Source organism: Mus musculus, chromosome 13 (assembly GCF_000001635.26).
Source record: "Mus musculus strain C57BL/6J chromosome 13, GRCm38.p6 C57BL/6J".
Lineage (NCBI taxonomy): Eukaryota > Metazoa > Chordata > Mammalia > Rodentia > Muridae > Mus > Mus musculus.
In genome coordinates this window covers 15,642,958-15,658,416 of record NC_000079.6, presented here as the reverse complement: position 1 = coordinate 15,658,416, position 15,459 = coordinate 15,642,958, and the positions used below count along the sequence as shown (strand labels likewise).

At 39.8% G+C, this 15,459-nt stretch overlaps 1 protein-coding gene across 2 annotated transcripts in view; it reads right to left on the bottom strand.

Annotated features, from left to right (window-relative positions):
• The window catches only part of Gli3 (GLI-Kruppel family member GLI3), a 266,304-nt gene that overhangs the window by 71,610 nt on the left and 179,235 nt on the right, over positions 1-15,459 (bottom strand). For both annotated transcript variants that reach the window (NM_008130.3, XM_006516552.3), the window contains exons 6-7: positions 13,977-14,123; positions 9,695-9,896 (exon numbers count right to left, since the gene is read on the bottom strand). In NM_008130.3, the coding sequence (NP_032156.2) occupies positions 9,695-9,896; positions 13,977-14,123 (349 nt within the window). The remainder of the gene's footprint in view (positions 1-9,694; positions 9,897-13,976; positions 14,124-15,459) is intronic.

Here is a 15,459-nt window from a genome sequence, read left to right as displayed (position 1 = left end):
TGATAGGGCATTAATCAAAAGATGCATATCTACCTCAGAATTTGTTCACAAGCTTTCTTCTAATAGCTGATTTCATGTTCACTGAGCTCTGTGCCAGTTTGTCCAATTTATTTTTCAGTGTACAAGCCATTCATCAAAACCCACACTGATTTAGCACCTCCACCTCCTTTGGGTGAATGTGTATTACCAAGTGTAAGTACCTTAGTCTACTCATTAAAGAAATAAAACCTGAAGACCCCACTTCAGGGATAATTAGATCGTCCACAGACCCTGCATTAACCTCTATACAATTTTCAGTTTCTCACGGGCCTGAACTATTCAGCAGGCTGAAGGAAGGAAACTTAGGAAGAGGCCACTGATACTTAAGCTGCAAGTGACATCAGAATTGGGGCCTTAAAAACAGAGTAGATGTTTGGGAATCAGGACTACTAACGAGTAGTAGTTCACAAAGTAGAGCAGAACTTCCTGTGACCCCTACTCAGATCCCTTTGCCTCTAGAATTAAGCACGAAGCCGTGAGCTCCTGCCTTTCCTGGCTCTTCCATGCTATCAGAGGCTGCTCACATTCCCTGGCTCCAGTTGCCATCTCACTCTGGATCTCCCTTTTGACTGATTTTCTGGCATTCTCTCACAGGAGTCTGGTCATTAATTTAGTAGCACAGATAACTCAAACTAAAATCAAGATCTTCAGCTTAACCACACCTGCATATAAGGTAACTTGTTCATAGGTTCAAGGGTTTCGAACATGGGCATCTTTGGGGGCTATTATTCTGCCCATCATACCTAGGATGCCATCAGAAAGAAGGGAGGGAGGGAGGGAGGGAGGGAGGGAGGGAGGGAGGGAGGGAGGGAGGGAGGGAAACCCAAAGTCAAAAGCTGTATTGAGAAAAAGTATTCCTCTGAAAACTACAGACAGCATATGTATCAAACAGTATTAAGGCATCAAAGCTAACGTTTAACTTCGCTTCTCACAATATGGTAGCACAACAGAGGCTTTGTTGATTACAAAGGGCAAAATTAGAAAGAACAGGTTAATTCCACTTAAAGAGTATGCCTCAGAAGCCCTTGCAAAATACTGCATATACTCATTCTATAATTCTTTACAAAGTATCAATATTATTGAAATTTCTTATAGAACCCAGGACCATCTGCCCAGGACTGTTACCATCCACAGTGGGCTGGGCCCACCCAGATCATCATTGATTTAAAAAAAAAAAAAAAGCCCCATAGCCAACCTCATGGAGGCAATTCCTCAACAGAGATTCCTTCTTCCCAGATATGAGTAGGTTAACTCACACTGGCAAAACATCTCCAACACAAACACTTGCAAAAGCTAGGCACTAGAATTCCTTGACACTGGCTGGATCACCAGAATAACTAACAGAAGCCCCGACTTGTCTTTACTTTTCCAAGAGTAAAAGGGTAGAAAATTTGGCTTTTAGATGTTGACTAATCAGGACCAATTTATGGTTACTGGAGTATTTGTTTAACAGGGCCTTAGACCCATGGCTTCCCTGCAGAATCCTGAGCACAGCTGGGTCAGAACTGCTCAGTCAGGTCCCCCTCTCTCACACTTCTATGTGAACAGCAGCTCATTTTCCCAAAGACTTAAAAACAAGACTTCCAAGGCAGAAAGATGGCTCAGTAGTTAAGAGCACTCACTGCTCTTACAGAGGACTGGGACTAAGTACTTAGCCTCACACGGTAGCTCAAAACTATCATTTTAATTCCAGAGAATCTGATATCCTCTTTTGGCCTCAGTGGGCACCAAGCACACATGTGATGCACATACATGCATGCAGATAAACACTCATTTATACAATTTAAAAAACTAAATAAGATTTTCAAAATCTGAGACAGAAATTTCTAGCTTGTATGTATATTTTATCAACAAAATTTTTAAATTAAGATTTTTTTTACAATGTTCACTTCATGGATAGAGTGCATGCTTAGCACGTTGGGGGGCCTTAGGTTCAATTTTCATCCCCCCCCCCAAAAAAAATTTGGGCTGTTTCTTCATATTGTGGTAAATAATACAGCAGTTTCCTGCATGGAAGTCTGTTAGAATCTCACCAACTGTCCCCAAATGGGTAAAATTGGAGATGTTAGCAGAAAGAAGATACATAAAACAATTAAATGACAGTTAATTAACTGCCATTAGTTATATACAATGCATCTCATTCATTAATTCCAGAAATTTGAACTGAGTACTTTCTATCTACATGTCTCCCTATCTGTAGCTGGGAGGCTATTTAGTAATTATAATCAATTTGGTAAAACAAAATGCAGTCATGTTATTACGCACATTATTTGTCACATCAATAAGTTATGAGTCCACACACATACACACACCCAAACAGACAACAGACACACACACACTCCCTTTGAGCAGTCAGTAAATCACATTTCTGTTTATTTCTTACAACAACAGATTAATATATAAGTGGGACACTGAACGTTCATACTGTAGAAATACATTATTAAACATTTATTCAACTTTACTATTAACAGGAATTTCAAAGTCATCATATTCAAATCACATGGAAAACTCCCATGAAAATAGCTTACATGAAGACCCTAAAATGTATTTTTAAAGTTGTGAGGAATTTTATGTATGGCGGGCGGTAGGAAAAGTGATGCTAAATTTCTTAGTAATTGTGCTATCAATAAAGCCACAGGCTTTGGACTGATGCAGGCCTTCCCACTGGAAGAAGTGATTGTTTTTTACATGAAAATGAAAGCGAGGAGGAAGCTACAGAACTCAGCCACTGGATGGGAACTGGAAAAGTTGGAGTATAGCACAGTCATGTGAAATAATATACTGAAAACTCATTTGTGTGCTAACTAATAAAAAGCAGTGTTTTCCCTGAAAATAATAGTTTTTCCCTATAGTAACCACATAATTGCCCTTCCCTATGTATATAAAATGGCGGCCAGAGGTGGTGTTCTTTCTTTCTTGTGTCAAACCACCACAAAGCTGTGGTTACGGGCAGCCAGGCAGTTAAGTATGCCACACCTTTGATCTACGAGGATGCAGCAGAAAGCCTCCTAGGTTTCCGAGTTCATCTCTGAAATCTCTCAGTGATTGAGAGTGAGCTGAGCAGAGTTGGTTAGGAAGGTGGCTAATGAGAGACTGAGGTTACACATGAGAGCCCCGAAGTGGAAGGTAAAAAGACACAGCAAGTCTCAGAGGCACCGTTCCTAAATCCAGTGGATTGTGCCAACAATAGCTGATTCCTCTGGAGTCTAAGGGAATGCCTTGCTTTAAATGTAAACTCTACTTTCCTTAATGACTATCAATAAATACATATTTCCTAATTTGCCATGCCAGTTAATTCTTAGAAGTGAAGTGGATGTATTTTTTGAGACAAGGTCTCAAAGTTCTTTATGTAGATCAGGTTGGACTGATCTTACAGAGATCCACCCCAGAGTATGAGGATTAAAAATGTGGGCACTTGGTTCAGGTCAAAACACTCTGAACAGGAACAGAGTCCTACTATAAACTGGGACACGGATAAGCCCAGATCTCTAAGGCAGAAGAACGAAGGGCTGTGCTTGCTTTCTGGCTTCTGCCCTCCTAAATCTTTTGCTCATGAACCAGATACGTCTTGGATGTAAAATGAAGCAGCATGGGGACGGCAGACAGCACAACTTGAAAACTGACCTTAGAGGAACTGCCTTCTAATCACCCCAGATTTCCTAGTCACGCTTTGGGCTCTGGGCTAACAAGGTCATTTACTAGACAACAGCTGCCTTTCAAAGAACAATCTTTCCAGTTTTGCAGAGAATGGCCTCACAGCTTCTATTAAATTCATATGAATAGATATAGACATACATATGCACCCATGTGGTTATACTTGAGAACAAACAAAATAAAAACTTCTACTTCCACCCATAAAAATTCCTAAGGCACATTTAATAGAAAAAGGCAGTTAAGCCTCAGCAGGAAAGAAGAAAGAGGTACAAATGCACACACTCAAAATGAATGTGTCCTAACCTTTATATTCTGGTATGCATACTCGGAGTAGCCCTGGAGAATGTGTACTAGGCTTTCTATTGAGAATATGATGTAGAAAACTAAGAAGGTACTTGCCACCAAGCAGCCATAAATAGAAATAGCAATGGCCTACTGTATGGTAAGTCACTCACAAGCTTCAAGGCAGTGAATGGGCTGAGCATTGACACACAGTTAGGAAAGTCCTGTTCATATGAGCAGCATCAGCCACTATTACTTCTCTCGTGTGTGTGGTATTTCCCAGGATTGTTTTAGCTGTGTTTCAGCCACTCAAGGGTTTCAGAGGCAGTTCATCCTGATGAACAGGAACCTGGTGAACAGAAGGAAGGTCAGAGGACCCAGCAGACTGACACTGTGGTGGTTACACGCTTGTGACAGCCCACCTCTGAGCACATCTTCACAGCCTTAGTATTAAACAGCCTCCTCAAAGCTTTCCATTGGTCTTATGGCATCAGTCACAGACATTGCAAAAGCTTGCTCTGTCAATGTCCCCAAACTTGCACCCTAGCTGACTTGCCGATAGCTTACTCTCTTCTAGTCTTCTGGTCCAATGCTGTTTGTTCAAATGCCCTGCTCTTCCCTTCATTAGAGCTATCTGCTTATCACTGCTCTTAGGTGGTCACAGAAAGTGTTGCCTATGTTGCTTCCCTTTATCTTACAGGTCTCAGCTTCCTGCGACCCGGGTTATTTTTTTTTTTTCTGCAGCAATGACCAGCAATCAATAAGCTTGTCCCACCAGCTGCTCCGTTACTCATGTCTGCTTTGAGGCATTTCTTCCTGAAAGTTCCTTGAAGGTGAAAGGCTCATTTACTCTTTGTCTAGCCTTCACACCTAGCTTGTAGTTAAACTCATTCAAATGTTTAAGGATTAAATAATCTGAAGAAAATTATCTTTAAAAAAAGATACTATTAACTACTATCTTAGTCAAGGTTTCTATTCCTGCACAAACATCATGACCAAGAAGCAAGTTGGGGAGGAAAGGGTTTATTCAGTTTACACTTCCATACTGCTGTTCATCACCAAAGGAAGTCAGGACTGGAACTCAAGCAGGTCAGGAAGCAGGAGCTGATGCTGAGGCCATGGAGGGATGTTACTTACTGGCTTGTTTCCCTTGGCTTGCTCAGCCTGCTCTCTTATAGAACTGAGACTACCAGCCCAGAGATGGTCCCACCCACAAGGGGACCTCCCCCCTTGATCACTAATTGAGAAAATGCCCCACAGCTGGATCTCATGGAGGCACTTCCCTAACTGAAGCTACTTATTCTGTAATAACTCCAGCCTGTGTCAAGTTGTCACAGAACTAGCCAGTACAACTACTTTACTAATATTAAGGAGGTAAAAAGGACACCACAGAATTTTTAGAAGATGGGATCAGAGATTTTTAAATATAACGGTAATCTGGCATTGTGGTTCTCTACTTCCAGTCCATTTAATTCATCTGTGTGTATGTGTTGCTTCTCTAGTGTAAGTGAGACATTCACTTCCATTACCAGCACAGAGCGAGAGAGCTGTGGAACACACTGCTTCCTCCTTTCCACCAGGCAGCATGCATGGACATGGAAAAGACTTACTTCTTCCACAGAATTCTTACACAGAGAGGATGATGGCACAAAAAAAGAGAGGACAGAGGACACAACAGCCACCAGGCCATACTTGTCTGACAGACAACAGGAAAACTCCAACGCCTGTGAAGCTGGAGAGGTAAACAACTCACTGGGGAATTTGGGAGATAGAACAAGGAATACAATTTTCACGAGATGATTTTCCTAACCATGCCAGATCTTAAACAGCCAACGAGGAAACCCTCGTCATTTATCACTAAATTTATAATGAAAAAGCTATACTTGATCTACAGAGAATCCATTTACTAATCATTTCTCCATCCCATTTACATTTGAACATCCATAAGGATCTTTTGAAATGCCTTCTTTTGCTATGATGGTATAATATCTGGGGAAGACAATAGCAGAACAAATAAATGTGTATAATTCCCTATGCACTGCCAACATTAACAATGAGGTAGACATTGCAAAATGATGAGTGTAGAAGTCAGGCTTGTTTTGGGGTAAAGTAATGGGCAGGAGACTGCAAAGCTGGTGGCACCAATATTCACCCAGCACAGTAAATTGGCCAGTGTCCTCCTTCCTTGTGCCTTCTTCCTTCCTTGTGCTTCTTGCCTGTCCATATGCTTACCCAGTTAAACTCAGACATCAAATGTACTTCCTACTCAGTTTTTTTGTTTTTTTTTTGCACTGCTCATTTTTTCAGATCAGCTTCTGCCCTCAGGGTATCCACAAGAATCGTTCCTTTCCCTGCCATTTCCTGGTCCATAATTGATGATTGCTGAGCTGATTTATTGAGGTCTAGGGACAACAATATACCAAAGTTTCCCTGGCAAGTGGAGATGACATGACCATTACTATATTTACTGTATTATAATGGTACATGGAAGCTCATCATATACTGGATTACCTTCTATGTAAAAAAAAAAAGTGAGAAATGTTCTTAGCATACTATGAATGCATATCAAAGACTGATATGACCCACTGACAGAGAGGATATGCATGAAAATACTCAAGGAAAGAAAGAAAATGAGTACGAGATAGTCCTAGGTCACCTGACTGCCACTGGATCTTTTGAGACCATACTGGTCTTTAAAGTGAATCTCTTCTTCCACTTTTAGTGAAATGATAACTTTAAGTCAGGACATCAAGGGTCTACTAACTTGCCTGCCAATAAGAAATGCTGACAATTTAACTAAAAAACAAAACAAAACATCAAAACTGCACTGAAAAATGTTTTAGTGGAACAAGGGTATTAGTTATTATTTTTTTTCTTTTTCTTATTTTTTACAATAGCATGGCACTGTTATACTATTTTAATAAACCACTTCCACCCCTATACTACTTATTTATGTATTATACATGACATAGCAATCAAACAAACAAAAAGCACGGGTACTTTCTCTAGAAAACATTTGAAAATACTTTGTTAACCCATGATACATACCAGCATCACCTCTGGTTACATTTGTTACACAATGTTTTAAAACATGAAAGTCTCATATAAAAGTAGTTATTTTTCTTCATACTAGTGGGCTTTCAAATTACATGGGTGTTATCTGTATTGCATAGAAGTACCTTAATATTTAGAAAAATAGTGAGAAACCGGTTGTTTTTTATGGCTGTCACACTTTATACTTAGTAATTCATATTCATTTATACTTGTAAAATTACACATTCTGTAAGTATAAAAGTTTTTTTTAATACATTTAAAAATTTTGTAACGTGTAGCATTCTGGCAAGATGACTTCCTTAGAAACAAGGGCAGTTACTGAAGTCAGCATGTTAAGTATACCTCTATAAACAAATACTTAGAGCATCACAGGAGACAGAGATGCACAGAGCAGGTGGAGTCATTTTAAGTCACTAAAATGTGCAGGCATCTGGTCACTTGATCCCTTATGAAGCTAAAAGACTACAACTTTCCACAGGGAGACTGTGTCTACAAAGCAAAAACAGAAAGGCAATTGCTTCTACTCAAATAGTTCTGGTGCGTTTTTATTCAAGTGGTCTTTATGTAACTTATCTTTTAACTTAAACATTCTTTCCCTGAAAAAGACATTTTTAAGCTAATAACTTTGGCCTTATTTTTAAAATATTTGGAATGCTGTAGCCAACCCCTTCCCTCATTCTAAAACCTATACGCATAATTAAGTTATAAACATATATTCTCAGAACCATAAAAATATTTAATTTTTATAAGCTTAAATAATTATGAAATGTTAATACAAAATACATTAATACCTGTATAATTTTACATTTATAAAATTTTTTCTTATAGCAGCAGCATTCATATTGCAAATGAAATATGACCAAATGACATTGCACAGGGACTCTGACTGCAAATCAGTCCAGCTGCAGTGTCCTCTGCAGAGAACATCCGTCTCCACGTACAGAAGAACATTCTCGCCGAAGCCTTGTCGGGGTAATAACGTACCCGACCCTTACAAACATCTGCATGTCTCCTCCATACAACTGGCAAGGTTTATTAAAATATCTCTCAAGGTCTGGTTACCTTTATGCCCAGAACAGCTCAGTTCACAAGTAAAATAACCATATTAATGAATAGTGTTTATAACTGAATGACATGAACTTATTAGGAATTAACTTAAGGTATATATATATATTTCCCCAGAAAAAGGATTGACATGAAACTTGATGACATCATCACAAATAAAATAAGCCGTCCATCTCAAACACTCATGTTCAGCTTGGTTTTGTTGAGCTCACGTTCCAGATTGCCAATCAAAGTATCAATGCTCTCTTGCAAATCTCTGAGGTTAGCTTTCTGATCCACCGTGGATTCAAAGGTCTGTACCGTCAAGTACGTCTGAAACGTGCACCCTCCTGACATGGGGATTTGTTGTGCGGTCATGACTTCCGCTCCGTCCTTTTGGCTATAGTGTCTACTTTCTCCACCTTCTAAGGGGTTATTCTTAATAAACATGGAGACAGTAGTATTACTTATTGCATTTTTCTGAACTGTTGAAGTTTCCCAAACATGTAAAGTCACCATGAAAGGCTCATCAATTAATAACTAGAGCTCTTGCCCATTTGTTAAAAAAAAATAATAAAATACATTCTTCCTTATTAAAAGCAAGGCTAGTGAGAATAGTGATTAGATCATATGTTCCATCGATGTATCGTGTCTTCCTGGGGTTTCATTTTGCTTGTTTTTGACAGACTGTCAAGCAGCCCAAGCTGGCCTTGAACTCCCAATGCCCATCCGTCTTCCCTCCCCAACGGCCTGGCTTCATGCCAGGTTCACTAGGATGACTCCAAGATGAGGTAGCACCCACAGTGGGACGACTAGGATGACTCCAAGATGAGGGAGCACCCACAGTGGGACGAACTGTGATGCAAAGATTACTCGTAAGGGAATTTTGGGACCATGGTGAAAACTGGAGTGAAAATGAGAGCTAAAGATTATAAGCAGGATTGTCTTAATTAACTACTTGCTAGGACACTGCTAATTCTGTAACGAGCACCGTTTAGAGGAAAGCGATCAACTGACAAAAGCAACATGAGTATCTCACAAATTCTTAGCATGGCTTCTTTCATATTCCTTTCATATTCAGGGATGTAAGCCCAAATCTGATCATTAGCAATAGCATCTTACATTCTTTACACTCATGTAAGGGTTTCTAAAAATTACCTAAGTACACAGAAGAGATAACCAAAGTTTTATCTTTAAAGGTAAGCTGGAAAAATATAATTAAAAAAATAAGAAATATGTTTTCAATAGATTTCCTGTTAACTCACCAGTGATTGGCTAGGTAGGTACCTCCAACTCTTACATACGAGGCAACCAGGCAGAGTTAGTTTTTATTCTACAGAAATATTTGCAACAGAAGAACTGGATAAGAGATTTAAAATTCTCTAACTCTAAGAAGAGATCTCATTGAAACTGAATAACTGCCATATAACAACTATTGAATAATGCACACAAACAAATTAACTTTGGCTCATTGTTGTGGTATTTAACCGGAATCCTAGTATGTATGTATACAGCAGCCTGCTAATTCTTCTGACCACTGGCACTACAGATGGATTACTGGTTCTTATGAGCACTGACATTTTATTATAAAGACACATAACGGATTCAGGAAAATACGTACCTGATTGCACTTGCCGATAAGTGCCCATAGGAACCACTTGCTGAAGAGCTGCTACGGGAATTATTGAGGATTGTAACCAAGGAGTTAGGGGATGTTCTTATCATGGTCTGAAGGTCGAAGCTATGATCTGACAGTGGCGATATTGACAGTGTGCGCTTTCGGCTGGGCCTAGCTGACAGCCTAGGGCTGGGAAATCTGGTGCCTGTTACAGAAACAAAGCAGAACTTGATTACCTACAGCCAGAATCTATATGTTATTGACTGTCAGTTCTCGGTGAGAACGGAGAGGGACAAGAAGTTGGCAACTTGTGGTGACAAGCATCTCTCCTCTCTCTTGTGATCTACTGGCTACAATTGAAGAAATTAGGGCAAAATATTTATCTTCCAAGGGTTTACCTCAGTGGAGCACTGTTTATTAATATACAGGCAACATGATAAATTGCCCAACAAAAGGGAGAGACTTTTATATGTTAGCCTTCTTATTTCTAATGATTTATGAATCTGACAGCTGCTTAGATATTCCCATCATTAATTCACCACAAGCAACAAAGACAGAGGCTCCCACAGTTGCAACACAATGCCCTCTCCACTCTAACACACACCATCTTAAGACAGTGAATTGAATGACCAAAAAAAAAAAAAAAAAAAAAAAAAAAAGAACTAAAGCATGCTAAAATAAAGAACTGGGTGTAGTTATGCCTGCCTTTCTCATGAACCCAGCAGTTAAATGCTCCCTGGTAAACCTACAGCATCACTAAAGCAACTTATAAATGCATTACCGCAAGTCAGCCATACTCAATTTAGGGTGATTCTGTACCCCAGGAGGTGTCTGACATCAGGGTATACTATGGATATCTAGTGGGAAGAGGCAAGGCACTGTCAAACCCCTCTAATGCAGAGAGTAGTCCTGCCTTATACAGCCTTGGGCTTGGTGGTGTCAAGAAAGGTTCCCATCCTACAAGCCTCCTCATCTAAGCCTATATATTCCATGTTGTTGATGGCGGTATCTTATAAACTTTCTAAGTTGGGAGGCATAAACCCTGCCAAGAATGTGAATAAGACCTGATATGCCTAAAGATATTGAGATGGACCCATCTTCTCCATTAAAGAACTAAGTCTTTAAACTTCAGTCTTTAAGCTTCTTAAACTGGAGGCTAGTATCTCAATTTAAACATATGCCCACTTGATATGGTGATTTCTAACTGAAGGGTTAAAGTGAAATATTACTTGCATTCAAATTTGTTAGACATCAAGATCTTAGTGTTAGGTCACAGCAGCGAATGCTAACCGCTTGTCCATGTCTGCCTTCTGAAGATCAATGTACAAGTCAGTCATAAACTAAAGCTTAATGAATCAGAAGGTCACCCTGCCAGACAAGAAGCAAATCGACTGTCAATGATTTTAAGTACAAACAGAAGATTTTATGTTCCATAGGATGCTTACAGAGATGTGACAATTTTTGCCTCATTCAGAAAATTACATGTGTATTGTGTGTTGGGGGTGGGTGGGTGGTATGCCATTGGCCTTAAACTGACAATCCCCCGACTCTGCCTCCCAAATACTGGAATTAAAAGTTTGTGTTACCACAACTGACCTCAAGCAAGATAACAACCCTCCTTGCTGAGATAATTTAATGAAACAGAAGAAGTGAGTATGAAAGGCTGTACAGTTAATCTCACAACCATAAACAGTACCACAATGGTACTGTTAGCAACATCCATATGTAACACCATTCCACCACACTGAATGAGAAGCACGGTGCCTTCTCAATGTTTTCTTTCAGTCATGTTTAAATTGGGTTCACTCATTTAGAACAGCTTCAGCACCCGCAGACTCAGGGCACGTAAGTACAGAAGAGTAATCCTGGCCCTCCATACACTCCCAGTCTTCAAGGGGGCATCTCATTTTTATTATGCTCTGATCCTGAATGTAACTATTTTATGTCTACTCACTGCAATAAGTTAATTGCATCATAAGAGATTTTAATGAAGAAATGTCTGTCATTTTTAGACAACTAGAGTGACAGACCAGACTTTTTCACACAACCATTTCTCGTAGGACTCAAAAGCAGCAAGATAACCTAGACACTCAGTATTCCCGCCATGCCGGATTTTGGAAGGATGATCAGGATTGACCCTAGCCTTCTAAATGCTAGCATTCACTAACTATCAGTGATGTGGGAGGTGATGTAATACCATGAGACATAGGGAGCCTTAAATATACTATACATCACTCAAAGTCAGGGGCCCGAGGCCTGACAAACCCTTCTCATCAAATTCTTCAGGTCACAGAAAATGTCCTCATTGCTTCTCTCTGAGAACAGCACTAGTTTAATTTAAGTCAGTCTCTGCCATATGTATAGCATGAACTCCATATTTTCTTGCTCTTTCTCAGCCCCTAGGATGTTCCTTAAAGGAATTACAGGCTCATGGTCCCTCAATCTCAGGGACGGTCAGAGCTATGAATATACCAGCTTAGTCTATTATGTCACATCATGTACTCTCGCCTCCATGTCAAGGTCCATCCTGGGTCACACAATGTGCTTCCACCAAGTCTGCAGAGGTAGAAACTATGCAAAGCCTAGGTGAGAACTCTACCTCTGAGCGACGACAAGCCTAGCCACAGGGCCGTTTTACTGCTCCAGCACAAGGAGTTCCAACCTAGTTTCTGTTAATTGTTTTTGTTTCTCTGTTTTAATAAAAATTTCTGACAAAGAAAGAGGAGCTTTCTTTTCATGTGATGAATGATAGGATATCTAAATTCCTACTTAATGACAGTCAATTTACCATATACTCTGGCAAATTAAAATTCCTTTAATTAGGTTTTACAAAGTAAAAGGGTAGCTTCATCCTTTATTTAGATAAAAAAAAAAAAAAGGCACCGCCTGACTAAACACATTCTTATCAAATAGAGAGAGTAATGCAGGCTGACCTTCCAAGGAGTCTCTCTTATTTTAATTCTTTATTTGCAGATTTTTAAATAACTAATTTGCATAATAACAGTGAACTGTTCCCCCCCCCCAAACAATTGCTAATTGAAATGTGGTTATGATGAATCTGAAACTTAAGCTCTTTATGCTACTGATGCTAACAACAAAACCCTCACAAAGGGCGCAACATAGTTCTTTTGCTTTGTGTGTGGTAACAGGCTACCCAAAGAGGCCAGCATCAGGCCACACTCCTTCAGAGGACACCAAGGTGGTCCTGGGTGGTTAGTAGACTCAGACTGGCAACTTTATTCCTATGTGGACCATCCGCCATCCCTTCCTAATCCCCACATTTGAGGCCTAGATTAACAGAAGCACTTCTCGGACAAGAATGACTCCAAACAAAGCCTAGCTGGACAAGGGTCAAAGACCACTGCTAAGAAGCAAACAAACAATCAAACAAACAAAAACAAAAACCAAAAACATATGTTGACCACTTGATATAATAGCTGGACTTTAGCATCACTCCTCAAGGTCATGCCAAAGGATATTTGCTGAACAGGTCCTTTCAGAGATAGAGCTTTGAAATGCTCTAAAAAGCCATATTATCGCCTGGAGAGGTGGCTCAGGGGTTAAGAGCACTGACTGCTCTTCCTGAGTTCAAATCCCAGCACCCACATGGTGGCTCACAACCATCCATAAGGAAATCTGACACTCTCATCTGGTGTGTCTGAAGACAGACACAGCAAATTTACATATAATAAACAAATAATTCTTTGGGCTGGAGCAAGAAGGAAAAAAAAAAAAAGCAGTATCATAGGCCCACTGCTACCCAAAGGAATCCTAATACCACTAGACACCTCCATGCCCCAAGTGGCATGCAAATTACATGATCTTCTTTCCTTCACTGCCCAGAACTAAAATCTGGAGATGTCTCTGGATTTCCCCCCACTAAGTATAACTATTATGAACCTTCTGTGTTCTTAGCACCTGCAAAGGGTCTTCATGAAGCACAGTATTTTAACATGAGTGCATAAATTGAATTAAATTAACGCCTACTATCTAAAGGATAAAAATCCATGAAGCGGCCACACAAAATCCAAGAGGAATCTGTTCCTTTCTTTTCTTATTACAAGAAGCAGAACAGAATAATTTGTTGACCAACTACATTTCTAGTATTGCTACCAAGCTACAATTCGCTGCACATTTCAGTTCACCAGGAGGCTAAGGTCACCTCAGGGTGGTTCCTTCTTACTTTAGATTGGAAATTTAGCTTAACCTTTGCAGCTTGCTCTCCATTTTCCTACTTAGCTTCTGCTCCTCTCCCGGCTCTCCAGCAACCAGCCCTGTCACTTACTGTCCATGGCATGAAGGTACTCCATATGGATGGCCCCTGCACCAGCAGTGGCAGCTGAGGGAAGGATGTCTGCATAAGGGCTGCGCTGGCCTGTCAGCAGAGCCATCTGGTGATAGTATTCCGCAGGGCTGACTCCAGCATGGGGAGCTACAAGAAGAAACAAGACAGTGACAATTGCAAGACAGACAAGGAGACACTGTTTTGGAAGTATTCTAAGCCTACTTGCCATTTAACCTTCAAACACAATTCTTTTATGACTTGTGCAATAAAGCTGTTCTACGTATGCATTCATTTGCATCATGTCTTTATCTGGAAGGAAAAACTGGAGGAATAAAAATAGTAAAATACATTATAAAAGTTTTGGTTTTTGTTAAATTATCATGAATTCGAATTTTTATATAGTCATGTATCTCTTAAGATGGGACACATTGTAAGAGACATGTAATTCAGGTAATTTTGTCATTTTGGGATCACAGAGGAGACATGTATATACTAAGAAAGCAAAGATGTTAACTAGACAGTGTAATTTATGGGGAGTCCAATATACATAACTTTGTCCCAGTGTTGGTACCAAATTAAGCTGTATGTACACGGTCATGATTGACTCCCTCGCCTGCAAAGGAAATAGTTTCCTAAAGATAATTACTGTATGTTCATACTTTTTAAAATAGTAGACAATGCAGACAACTGAGATATCTTTCCAGACATACTTAAAATACTTCCCCAGGCTCCTGACAGGAGTGTCTGAGTTAACACTCACTAACAGAAGAAGTCAGAGTTTACAGGAAAGAGGAAAAGAGCAGCACCCACTACTGACACACAACTGCATGATAAGCCGCAATTTCATGTTCCAGAATTTACAAGCTCTCCTTTTCCCTTTTCTCCCACCACTACAAAATCAAAAAGAAAATGTACCTATCACTCTGGAACAATTTCCTGGCAAGAGTCATTCTCACATGAGTGGGATAATAATTAGTTTCCACCTGCCAATTTACGTGCAAAAGCAGCACTTCTGAGGGAGGCCTCTAGATTTTCAGAAATCTGGATTCAGAAAGTTTCATGAAGCAGCTAGGAGCCAGAAGTCAAGTCACATTCATAAAGTGCTTAGGGACAGCATTTGAGCAGAGACACTTTACTAGCTACAGCAAAAAGTCCTAGCAACAGATGGTTTCAATTGGTGTCCACATGGAATACTTTTTATGCATGATACATAGCACAAATGAGTATCTTTAAAGTATTAGACTACAAGAGGAATTATATTATATTAATTATATTACTGAAATGATCTGACTGGGTAGTATGATGCTTTGAGTTAGAATGGACTCCAGAAGTGAATAAGCTTGACTATTCTCTCCCCAGTTAGTGGAACTGTTTGGGGAGGACTAGGAAGTGTGGCCTTATTGGAGGAAATGTTTCATTGCAGATAAGAGTTGAAATTTCAAAAGCTCACACCATTGCTAATTCTCTCTCTCCCTCCCTCCTA